General features: G+C 34.7%; 1 protein-coding gene across 1 annotated transcript; it reads right to left on the bottom strand.

The window, feature by feature from the left end:
- Positions 1 to 9567: 9567 nt before the first annotated feature.
- LOC129971913 (uncharacterized) lies at positions 9568 to 10305 on the bottom strand. The gene has a single exon (XM_056085890.1). The coding sequence runs from the start codon at positions 10303 to 10305 to the stop codon at positions 9568 to 9570; it is 738 nt and encodes a 245-aa protein (XP_055941865.1).
- Between the last annotated feature and the right edge of the window lie 1248 nt (positions 10306 to 11553).

The following is an 11553-nucleotide window of genomic DNA, read 5'->3' as shown; positions in this document are numbered from 1 at the left end:
AACGAAGCAGATGGGCACACTCACTTAACACGAATAACTTCAAACGTTTACGGAAGAATTGTATTGGTAGCTCACAAACTGAATGAATTTATAGTAGATGTGTAACACTTGGTCAGTAAGACAACGCATGCGCAGAAAGGGGCTGATTTATGTTTGCCACAATTTCATAAGATAGATCCAGGCATTCCATGCTTGGCTATAAATTGCCGTTTTGGTGTCCCTGAATTTCTCTTTTTCCACTGCGTATAGTATTTAGTGGTCAGTTTAGTTATTGGCCGTTTTTCTTTTATGATAGTCGTATCGTTTTGATACGACTATCTAATATTGTTATTTTTTTTATGATGGCACCTACAACTATTCGCAGACTTTTTTAACCTTTTCCGAGGTGGAAACGGCTAAAAAGTCCATTTTAATTAAAAGCAAATCCTTGCCGAAGAAATTAAGGGAGAAATGGATTCTAATTAGCTAAACCTAAACAAACATGCGTAAAAAAATGAATATTCTAAAAGTCAACTATAGAAAATATATTTAAACTATATGAAGAAAATGGCGAATAAAACGAAATATATATATATAACCTTGAATCAGAAAAAACAAAGAGCAAAAAATATCGAAATTAATCTATAATAAGTGATTAATTATTTCACACCAAAAACCTCCCCGCCAAATTCTACAAACATATGATCAGTAAGAAAAAAATAACAATACAGAAGCGTGTTGTTGTCCTGTCAGGACAAGTACTTGCCATGGACCGAACAGCATTTTACCCCTTTCTACGCATGCGCTGCCTGATGGCTGTTGTATAACTGGACAAGTGTAAACCCACCTTAAGCGCAAGCTCAGTGCCATATTTGTAATTAGAGGTGAGTTTAGTTGTTTTCGTCGCTATAAGTTTGCACTAATGTAGGATGCTGGATATATACTTTAAAAGACTACAAAGGTACTGAAGAAAACGAATTTTTAGATCGCACCAGAAAATTTAATTTCGTCTTTAGATAAATTTCAGATAGAGAACAGTCAAGATGAAGAAATAACCATTTCTTTCAAAATTCTTATAACTTCAGTACTCTTGTAGACAAACACCCCCCGTTTCCTATAAACAGAAGAGGGCCTTTGTGACCTGGTGTTAAGGTCCCAGCTTAGGAACCAGAGGGTTTCAGGCTCGTGACCCGATTACCCCGAAGAACCGTCGTGTAAGCAGGTCTGGTGCACATTAAATCTGTCAGAATCAAACGCCCTCCCGTTAGCGTGGAATAAAAGCTTGGAGAGAGGAGAGCCAGCTTAGGCGGCCTTTTCATCATCGGACCACGGTTCAGAATTACGAGATCATTCCCAAATAGTCCTAGTATTGCTTTAAAGCAGAACGTTCGCTAAACTAAACTAAACCAATAAACGGAAGAATGGCATGATTCTCTGATATTTTTATCTGGACTTTCCTTATAGGTTACCAATCCAAGGTTACTTATTTCTTATAGGTTACCAATCCAAGGTTACTTATTTCTTATAGGTTACCAATCCAAGGTTACTGATTCCTTATAGGTTACAAATTATTCAAATGTAGCTGGTTAAAATTACCACAGTAAAAAGAATACAGAAAAGAAAATAACATATATTTACTTAAGAGAATAAGTACAAAGAACTGCGAGATAGAATTTCTTCGAGCAAAATTAGATATTGTCCCACTGTTCTTTGAATGGATCTCTCACAATTAGCTACATTCAGCAAAAGAAAAAAAAATTATATCCAATGATTTTTTTTAAAGAAAATTGGCACAAACAAATATCGCAATTGAATATTGGAGCAAACAAATATCGCAATTGAACATTAATGTATCAGTTTTCTAATTTCCTGAATTAGAAACAAAGCTGCTGAACGGCATATTTCGAAGATCATAATCGGAGTTGGAATCATAAAATTACTCATATAAAGAGTACTTGACATGATTTTAAATGTTAGAAATCAGCATAAAAAAAGACAACATAAATTTAAAAGTATTTCATTCAATTTTTTTAAAAAAAATCCCATTTAATTAAAGCCGCTCTTTTTTCTATCTTCCTTCTTTTCTATCTTTCTTCTTTTCTTCTTCCTATGTTTCATCTTTACGTGTTATCGATAAAGCGTAAAAATTTTAAGCGAAAATTTATCTACATGAAGTAGGATCGAGACAGTACAGTTTATTGTCCATTAAACAGCGTTCCCACGAGGCCAACTATTGAGCGCAATGGGAAGTCACATCTACCTCAGCAACATCACGTGATCCCACTGGAACAATGGCAAATGGTTGTCACCTCCGGACAACTATTTGCCATTGTCCTATTCCGGTCACATGATCTTCCTGACTTAGGCGTGGCCTTTTATTGCGGACAATAGTTACAGCAGAGTCGCTATTGTATATGATATTGCAATTATTCTATCATTATTTCCACTGTTCTATAGCGGCGTTCATACGAGGCCAGCTATTGAGCGGAATAGAAGGCCACGCCTACTTTAAGAATATCATGTGATCGCAATGGGACAATGACAAATAGTTGTCCGGAAGAAATAACCATTTGCTATTGTTCCAGTGGGGTCACGTGATGTTCCTGAGGTAGGCGAGACTTCCATTGTGCGCAATAGCTGGCTGGCCTCGTGTGAACGCTGCTTATTTGGGTGGCACTTTAAATAGCAATCACATGATGCCAATTCCTGCGCGCAATAGTAGGCCATAATAGTAGGGCAACTATTTGCTATTATCCCATTGCTTCCTAAAGCCCCGTCCCCATGGCTCATGCGCGAATTGAGTCTGTTTATTTTATAGTTTGCGGGAAGCTGTCGACCAATGTCCACAGGGCAGAATGGTCCTACAATGGGTCAGATGGCAGATTTATGATCATATCCGTAAAAGCAATGGCCCATGAGAACGGGACTTAAAACAGGCGTCACCTAGTATTGCGCGCAATAATTGCCATCGTGTGAACGCTGCTTTACTATATAGAAAACTGTGATTTAATGGGCATCATTCTACTTCTGGCGATGCGTAACCTAATCACTATGATAAAACACGGAATGTGCTTTTTATTTTCAGTTGCTAATCTTTCGGGTATCGTTTTCTCCAAATTAGGTGTAATATCAAAGATGAATTAGGAAACGTTTACATTTGTCAACATAAAAAACCTCCGATAAACAGCCTAATGAGGTGGGGAAGAAACTGTGAATAAAACGCAAAATTGGCATAGCCTTATGAAGAATACATACACAAGTTTTGAATTAAAATTAAAAAGTACGGTTCAAAACGATAAGTGGAGAAAAGAACTGAAAGAAAAGTCATCTAACTGAACGAAGGACAAAGCTTAGCAAAAAAATACTTAAATACTTTCATCTTACAGCATATCATTCCACAGCAAGCTAAAATCGACAAAAGTATATAATAATGGTATCGGATTGTTGACATGAGCAATATTTTAAGGTCCCTAGAGTATTTAACTGTATAGAGAAGAAGCAATTGCCCTAAATATTGATATCTAAAAGTTGCAGGCGTATGATTCAATTCCCCGAGGGCTAAGTTGCCAGTGATAAGGAACCGGAGGTCTCAGGTTCCGAATCCGAGGTGCCAACTGAGGTGTCCTCCTCGGTATCTGACCGTGGTTTAAAATTATGAGGTCTGTACCCAAATAGCTTTAGTGTTACTTTAAAAAAAGGGCGTTAATATAAATGAACTGAACTCATTTCCCTGAAATTCTGTACATAAGCAGACCTGGTGCATATTCAGTCTGAGATAGATTCCAACATTCTATTGCTGGATGTGGTAAGAAAAATAGGCTGGCTCAATGCCGATATTACAATTTGACCATGGTTCAGAATTGAGAGGTCAATTGAGAAATAGCTCACGGGTTACTTCAAAAAGGGGTATTAAATATAACTAAGCTATTTTAACCATTACTATGAAGCAAAACATGGGTTTTGTATTAAACAGTTCTCGATGGCTTTCTTAACTGCTTGTAAAAAAGGATATTTTTTTAGATACTGATATACGTCTGCAGCTGAATAGGTACACAGACTCTATATCCATTATACATTTTGAACAGGTACATATCAAATTTGACGTTTTGAGTGAAGCACCCTCACATTGCAAATTGAAGAGAGGGACACAGCCTCAAGTGTGGATTTTGCAATGTGACTTCTTTTTAAAATTGTGAGGTTCGCCCCAAATAGCCTAACCAGATTATTAGCATAAATCGGATAGTTGAATCATCATACTGCAGCAAAACATTATCTTTTGTATTATGAGATTTCCGAAAGATTTTATTATTTTTAAAGAGTCATAGATCTTTCCATTGATACTCCTACGCCGTTGTGCTTTTAGCTGGAACCTGCTTTTAAACAGATTTCTATAGGAAGACTATCTATTGCAGTAGTTCTCATGACAAAACTTTGGAAAAATTTCTTCAGTTCTTCACCGATCATGGTCCCCAGAACCCCAAACCACCCTTCGTTCAAAAGTTATATATATATATATATATATATATATATATATATATATATATGCATATAACGCTTTACCCATGTTATCTTGCGAACAGGATAGCTAGAGAAATTTGTTTGGATTTTAAACGGCCTGGAATATGTTGTTAGTAAAGTAAAAGTCTCTGACGAGTTCGTAAATGGCCCATCTAGTTCAAAGGAAGTGGAAATGATAATGGGGCCGGCGTCCTGGCATAGGGGTAGCGCATCTTCCCCGTGATCTGGGCGTCCTGGATTCGAGTCCCGGTTCGGGCATGGTTTTTCTTCATCTGTGTTCTATCTGTGAGGTGTGTGAATGTGCCCCGCTGTAAAAAGGGGTTGCGCAAGCGAATGTGCTTCATCTTCATGTGAGCTAGAAGTCAGACTTCTGCCCTAGGGTGCTCAAGGGTCTTTACCCTCAGAAGCTACTGCACCCCCTTTACGTGGTAACGTGGACACGGCATCATCATCATCATCAATGGTAAGGGGGGGTGTGAAATTTTTATTTCGCTATAACTGTCTTACTATTAAAGATAAAAAAAATAAATACAATTAGCCAAATTAGCGTCCTATTAAGACAAACAACTTTTGCATTTAATGTCTTTCGATAACTACAATATTTTAGAAATTAGGGGCTGAAAAGTGATTTTCACACCCTAATTTTCACTGTTTCTAACATCAACAATTAATGTTGCCAGATAGTAAGTTAAATGTAAAGGAACCTACCTTGCTTTCTAGCTTGCCGAGGGGAATTTTTTCCAAAATTGTATGAAAAAAAATTTGAAAGTCAAAATATTTAGGGATAAAAATTTATTTTAGGAAGTATGTCTTGTGATATAATATAGATGGAGTTATAATTCAACAAAACAATTCATTAGGAAACACAAAGCAGTCTAAAATTATTTAGAAAACTTTGGTACTGTAGATTAGCTAGAAACACTGTTCACCAACCTCTGTATTGCAGACTATGTCAAAATTCAGGATTTCTGAGAGGATCATATGAACTGTCCTCTATACTGCACAGGTAGCAAAAATATCGGGTATTTACGAAAGGATTAGTCAATCTATGGGCTGCTGCTATGAATTGTGAATGACTGTGAGTAGATAGAGCTTTGATAGAATCGTTTGAACCTGAAAAAGAAACGTGCAAGTACTGATCGAGTCTAAAGGACCGAGAAATAAAAAGTTTTACTCTATATTCATTTCCCATTTCTCATTGATATCTATGTGCCTCTTTTTTACTTTATCGTATGTGAAGTATAGAGAAAGTATTCTAATCGTCAAAAAAATTCGAACTCGATATTTTGACGAATCTCTAAGTTTTAGACCACCCTGAATTCGAAAAACACATTTTTGAAAAATGTCTGTCTATCTGTGACAAAGATAATTCAAAAACGATTTAAGCTAGCCGGCTAAAATTTGGTATACGGTCTTTACACAAAATTTGCAGATTTCGATCAAATTTTGAGAGAAAACTGTCCAGAAGAAGCCTGTCTGTCCGGCTGTTCGAATGTAAGTTACACGATAACTACGTGGCATAGATATGGCACACAAATATAAACTATAATATAAACCCCTATATAATTTTGAGCCAAATCCAACTATGGTTTGACTGTCTGTCTACCAGTACTTTCAGAAATAAGTAAAAGCGATAATTCAAAATTGCAGTGACTTAAATATATCAAATTTTGTATGAGAATTTGTGACTACAAGTGCAGTTTTGTGTCAAAATTTTGTTTCAATCGATTGGGAAAAACATATCTAACGTACAAATTCTATTTTCGGATACTAATAACCACATGCCAAGGATGACGCTATAGATTAAATTAAACTACTAAATTCACACAAAACGTTAATATTTTGTAACTGTTGTACGCCAGTGCTATGCCAGGTTTTCTCTGAAATGACAAGTTTTATAACAGAAGTTTTAGGGATTTATTAAGATATAAACATGTCTAAAACACTAATTCGATTTTTGGATATTATTAACTGCATGCCAGAGATTAATCACCAAATAACTCGCCAAGTATCACACGATAAATTCAATAAAAATGCTAAATTCACGCCAAAAGTTAATATTTCGTAATTATTGTACACTAGTGCCGTAAGGAATTCTCGGGCATGCCAAATTTATTAGAGAGTATGCGAGAAAGTTTTGGGGAGACAAATCCCATTGTTTTTTTCTACATCTCTTAAAAGGTTTTCGCTGAATTTTGAATTACCTTGCACATTAAATTAGTTTAATGTTGTATAGCAAGTTATTATGGCTTGTAATAATGATCCCATAACTCATGAACTGGTGATTATTTTCCATGTGCATGACTGTGTTCAAAACAGAGCTGAATTGAAATATAAAGGATTATTATCCTAAGCATGAAACAAGTTTAAACTATCTCATTACATGTGCAATTTCACATCAGATTTCTAGAATGCTTCAGTTGTTGGTAAAATTTCGATTTCGAATAAAAGGTCGCGAATTCGATCCACTAAATAGACAAATAGAGAATCCCTTCCCATTCAGTGACATATCTAGCTCATGCATCAGTTTACAATATTTTTGTACGTATATTTGTAATTAACCCCTTAACTGTAGTAGCCGTGGCTCACATGTGCACCGAGTTATCGCTTCTCAAACTAAAACTGGATCATTCTATGGCACTCTAAAACAAACATTACACCTGATATACGAATATCTCGATTTTCTAATTATTTTTAGTTGAATAATTGGGATTGCACATTTCAAAAACAAAGGGCGGCGTCTGTTTCGACAGCATAGAAAATAAAACAGTTAATGAGTTAAATCCAAGTAAATATCCATTTAATGAAAATAAAATACAACCAATATCGTCGGTGAATCAGCTGATTTTCAAAGGGCGATTAGTAAGATTTGTTTGCCAATGGCACATGGCAAATAAAGTTACGAAGAAACTTACTAGAGTACGGTCTTTGACTAGTAATCACTGGAATGCAGTTAATATACATGTACCAAAAAAATATTTTGGAAGCATTTTTCCAACCATTTTTCCATTCATTTCCGATTGAATAAAACCAAAATTTGACACAGAATCACATATTATGTTGCATTTGTTTAAGTCAATAAGGATATGAATTATTGTGTTTACATGTTTTTGAAAGTACAGACTGGCAGGTTGTCAACCTCTTAAAGGATCTGGTACCAAATTTTACACAGTCTAAATTTTATTTATCCAGCTTCTTAGTTTTTTAGTATAGTGCTCACTTATACTTTGACAGCCGAATAGAAGGATATCCTCTAACTGATTTCTTTTAAAATTTGATAGAAATGTGGAAATTTGGAGTAGAGACTGAATACCAAATTTCATCTATCTAGTTGAAGCATTTTGTATTATCGTATTCCTAGTTAGATTGATGTTACTTCCAAAAATATATCTTTCAGACTCACTGAAGTCCGAAAAGTACAGATTCATTAAAATTTTGAAATCTGAATTTTAAAATGGAATCGATATTTTCACTTTATACACGAGAAATACTACAAATTTTCCTCAATTCCTTTAAACAATATAAAAGCATAGAAACCAATTTATGTCACTTTATAATATAAACAATTAACTTTACATAGATACTAATTTTATTTCTGGGTAACTCTTTCATTGATTTTAAAATTTACTAGGCAAGAGCTTATGCCATAAATTTTCACCGCTGTGGAAATTCACAGTTTGATTAAAGATTATACCGTGAAAGCATATTCCATAATTAAAAAAATTAGTAAATTTATATTTTAAAAGTATTTTAAGATTCGCTTAGGTACTTTTACCAAATTTAACTGAAGTATCTTGCTTTTTGTATGCATTTGCAAGAAGTTAACCTTTATTTAGAAACGATGATGTGCAAGTGATATAAATGAGCCGAGCATAAGATAGGCAAGTCCTTTTCACATTATCAAGTTATGATGTTTTGGACTAGAGATTAGAATTTATTTTCAATTTTTTTTCTATAACTTCCCTGTCAGTTGATTTTAAAGTCCAAAATATTCAACTATTATATTTTGAAGAAATTAGTTTTGTTCTTTAAAGTAATTATTCACGAAAGAATAAAACAATTGAATAGAAACATGTATTCATACGAGAAACGTTTATAAAAAATATGACCCGTCACAAGTTTGTTCAAAATATTAGACCTGAATTCATAAATAGAACAAATTCTAAACAATAACTATCGATACTATAAACCCTATCCACTTAACATTCATACTTTATGGAAGCATCAAACATGAATCAGATTCAACTAATTCTTGAGAAAGGAGCCATTTTATTTCCTTGCGAATTTTCTGTTTACGCTTTACTTTTTATGCATCCCAATGGAGATGTTATTTCCCTGCGAATTTTCTTCCGACGATTTACTTTTTTTATGAATCCTAAGCAGTGCCTTTTTATTTTAAAGTCTGCAATAATAGACAATGATAAAGAAGACTTTCATAAAGATAAATCAGCCCCGGCTCACTGATTATTCCGACAATTATTGAATTCCTACTTTCTAGATTAACTAGTTAATCCCCTTCCCATCCTTTCACCTTCAATACCAGTTTTCTATGTCACCCTTGTAGCACTCGTTTATTGTACAATATTGTATCATATTAAACAATATTCGCAATATTATATAATGTTATTGAACATAGAATATTATAATATCACATAATATTGTGTAACATGCTGTGCTACCTGCGCAATAAATTAAAATCACCTGAATGTCCGAAATATCACTACAGGATTTTGTTTTATCATCGCTACAGTTGACTTTAAGAATCCGTTCAATTCCGAGATTTTACTTTAGTCAATTATACAAAATTAAAGTAATAAAATTTAAACGAATCTTTCAAGACTCAAAAATTGTCTTCAGAAATGAACAGCACAACAAGTTAAGAATCTAAAAAATATTCAATAACAAAATAAGGTTCCGATGAAATTGCAACCAGTTTCAGAACGAGATGCAGCAAGAACAATTACCAGAACACAAAAAAAGAAAATACGCCATTTATTAGAACACCGAAACAGTTACAATACATGTACACATATATTGAAATTGATACATTCGAACCCGTAAGACAAGATATTACTCATATGTGGTTTCAATGTCATACGATTCCAGGCTCCGAGGTTTTTCAGTTTGCACAGGAACAATAATAGAGGTTGGTTTACAAGGTGCTCGTATGGTTAAGATACCATATTTGTCGAGAAGACAGCTAAGTTTCTCAGACTTCACTTCCTCTGGGAGTGTCCAACAGTGTTTGAATTCACGCTTGATTAAGCCATGCTCATCAAGTTTCACATCATGCTGGGCATGAACGACGACACAACCGTCCTTGACTACCACCTTTATTTCGTTAGGCCTGAAATGCTTGCAGTCAACCCAGATTTTAAAATCTTCTGGGGTCTGCTTGATAAGTTTGAGGTTGAGTGTCGTGAAACGGTCTTTGATTTCCGATGACAAAGTATCATATGTAGCATTTGCGTCAAAATAGTCGGCAATGCTTTTTCCCGATTTTCTTGTAGTTTTCGACTTGTTGCTCATCAAGGTTTCGAGTGAACGTTTCGTATATTTCATTTGTTCATTCCACATCAAATCATCCATTGGAGTCTGGAATCGCCCACCGAAAGTTTGGGTACCACGAGATTGTGCTTGCTTACTCTGATATTCATCCAAAACTAACTGTTCAAGTTTCTGCAACATTTCTTTGTCTTTCACCAGGAATCTGTCTTTTCTCAGTCGATCTATAGTGATATCCAATTCCGATGTCTCTGGCGGTGTACCCTCTCCTGCAAAGGAGCTATCTTTTAAGATTTGATCCATTAGATATATTTACTATAATTTTAGAAATAATTATTTTGCAGCTTTATCTCTAGGCTAGTTTGTTTTATAGTTAACAGATCTGAAGCGATCTTGGTTGGTTGCCTTACTTGATTGGTTGAAAAAAGTGAATAATTTAATAAAGTTTGTTTTGGCTTGATTCGAATCATATTAATGTCATGTTTTAAAGCTTCACAGAATCATTTTGAACCGGATTTCTTTTGGATATTGACCCAATAATGAAGAAAATACCCAGGCAGTATCGAATTTTCCAGATTTTTGAATTACACTAAAGAAATGGTGCCCTTGTGGTAAGATCTAGGATTTATGACAAATATTTGAACACAGAAAACATTATATCTCATTTTTTTTTAGCTATCTTGCATATGAGTCTAGTGCTCGTTTATTTTGATGTTTCAGGTAAACGTACTTCTTTATGCTTGGCATGGAAGTTTGGAAAAATGGTTCTGTCTTGGATGTCTTCGTCAAGTAGCCGCAAGATAAATTTAAAAGGCCCTTCTTAAAGTAGCCTTCGTGTTGATAAAAAAAGATATTAAGACAATTAAATTACATTCTCTATCAGACTATAGGATACTTATTTGATTGCTACTGCAATTTCGATCGTTCTGTGTATTTAATAAACAGAAGCGGTATACGCAGATGATCTTTGAGGCGATGTTCGGACTTACGATATTCTTGTTCATTCGTAGAAATTTAACCACCAGACCACCGGGACATTATATGTTTTGAATTAATCTATACAATAGCTTTTAATACTCAAACTTGTTCATAAATTTAAAAATTTTCAGATTGCCCTTAATATTTTATGTTTAATAATGACTAACCAGTGAATGATTAAGATGTTAAATTATTATAAAAATGTTTCAAGAAAACGCTGTATGATTGTTAAGAGTGTTAATGATGTATTCTAATGGTGCATTCTATGTCATATTTTATAATAGTTTAGGTTCAAATCGAGATTTATGATTCAAAGGCAGTAGATTACTATATTAACATACAAGGTGCCGGCGTCCTGGCATAGGGATAGCGCGTCTTCCCCGTGACCTGGACGTACTGGGTTCGACTCCCGGTTCGGGCATGGTTATTCTTCATCTGTTCTATCCGTGAGATGTGTGAATGTGTCCCCCCTGTAAAAAGGGGTTGTGTAAGCGAATGTGATGCGTGAGTAGATAAAACGTACTTTTTGCCCTAGTTGGCGCTACTAAAACAAGAGAAGCTCCCTTCGTCAAC

This window comes from Argiope bruennichi, chromosome 6 (assembly GCF_947563725.1).
Source record: "Argiope bruennichi chromosome 6, qqArgBrue1.1, whole genome shotgun sequence".
NCBI lineage: Eukaryota > Metazoa > Arthropoda > Arachnida > Araneae > Araneidae > Argiope > Argiope bruennichi.
Note: the sequence above shows the minus strand (reverse complement) of the source record. Positions and strands in the feature narration are given on the sequence as shown.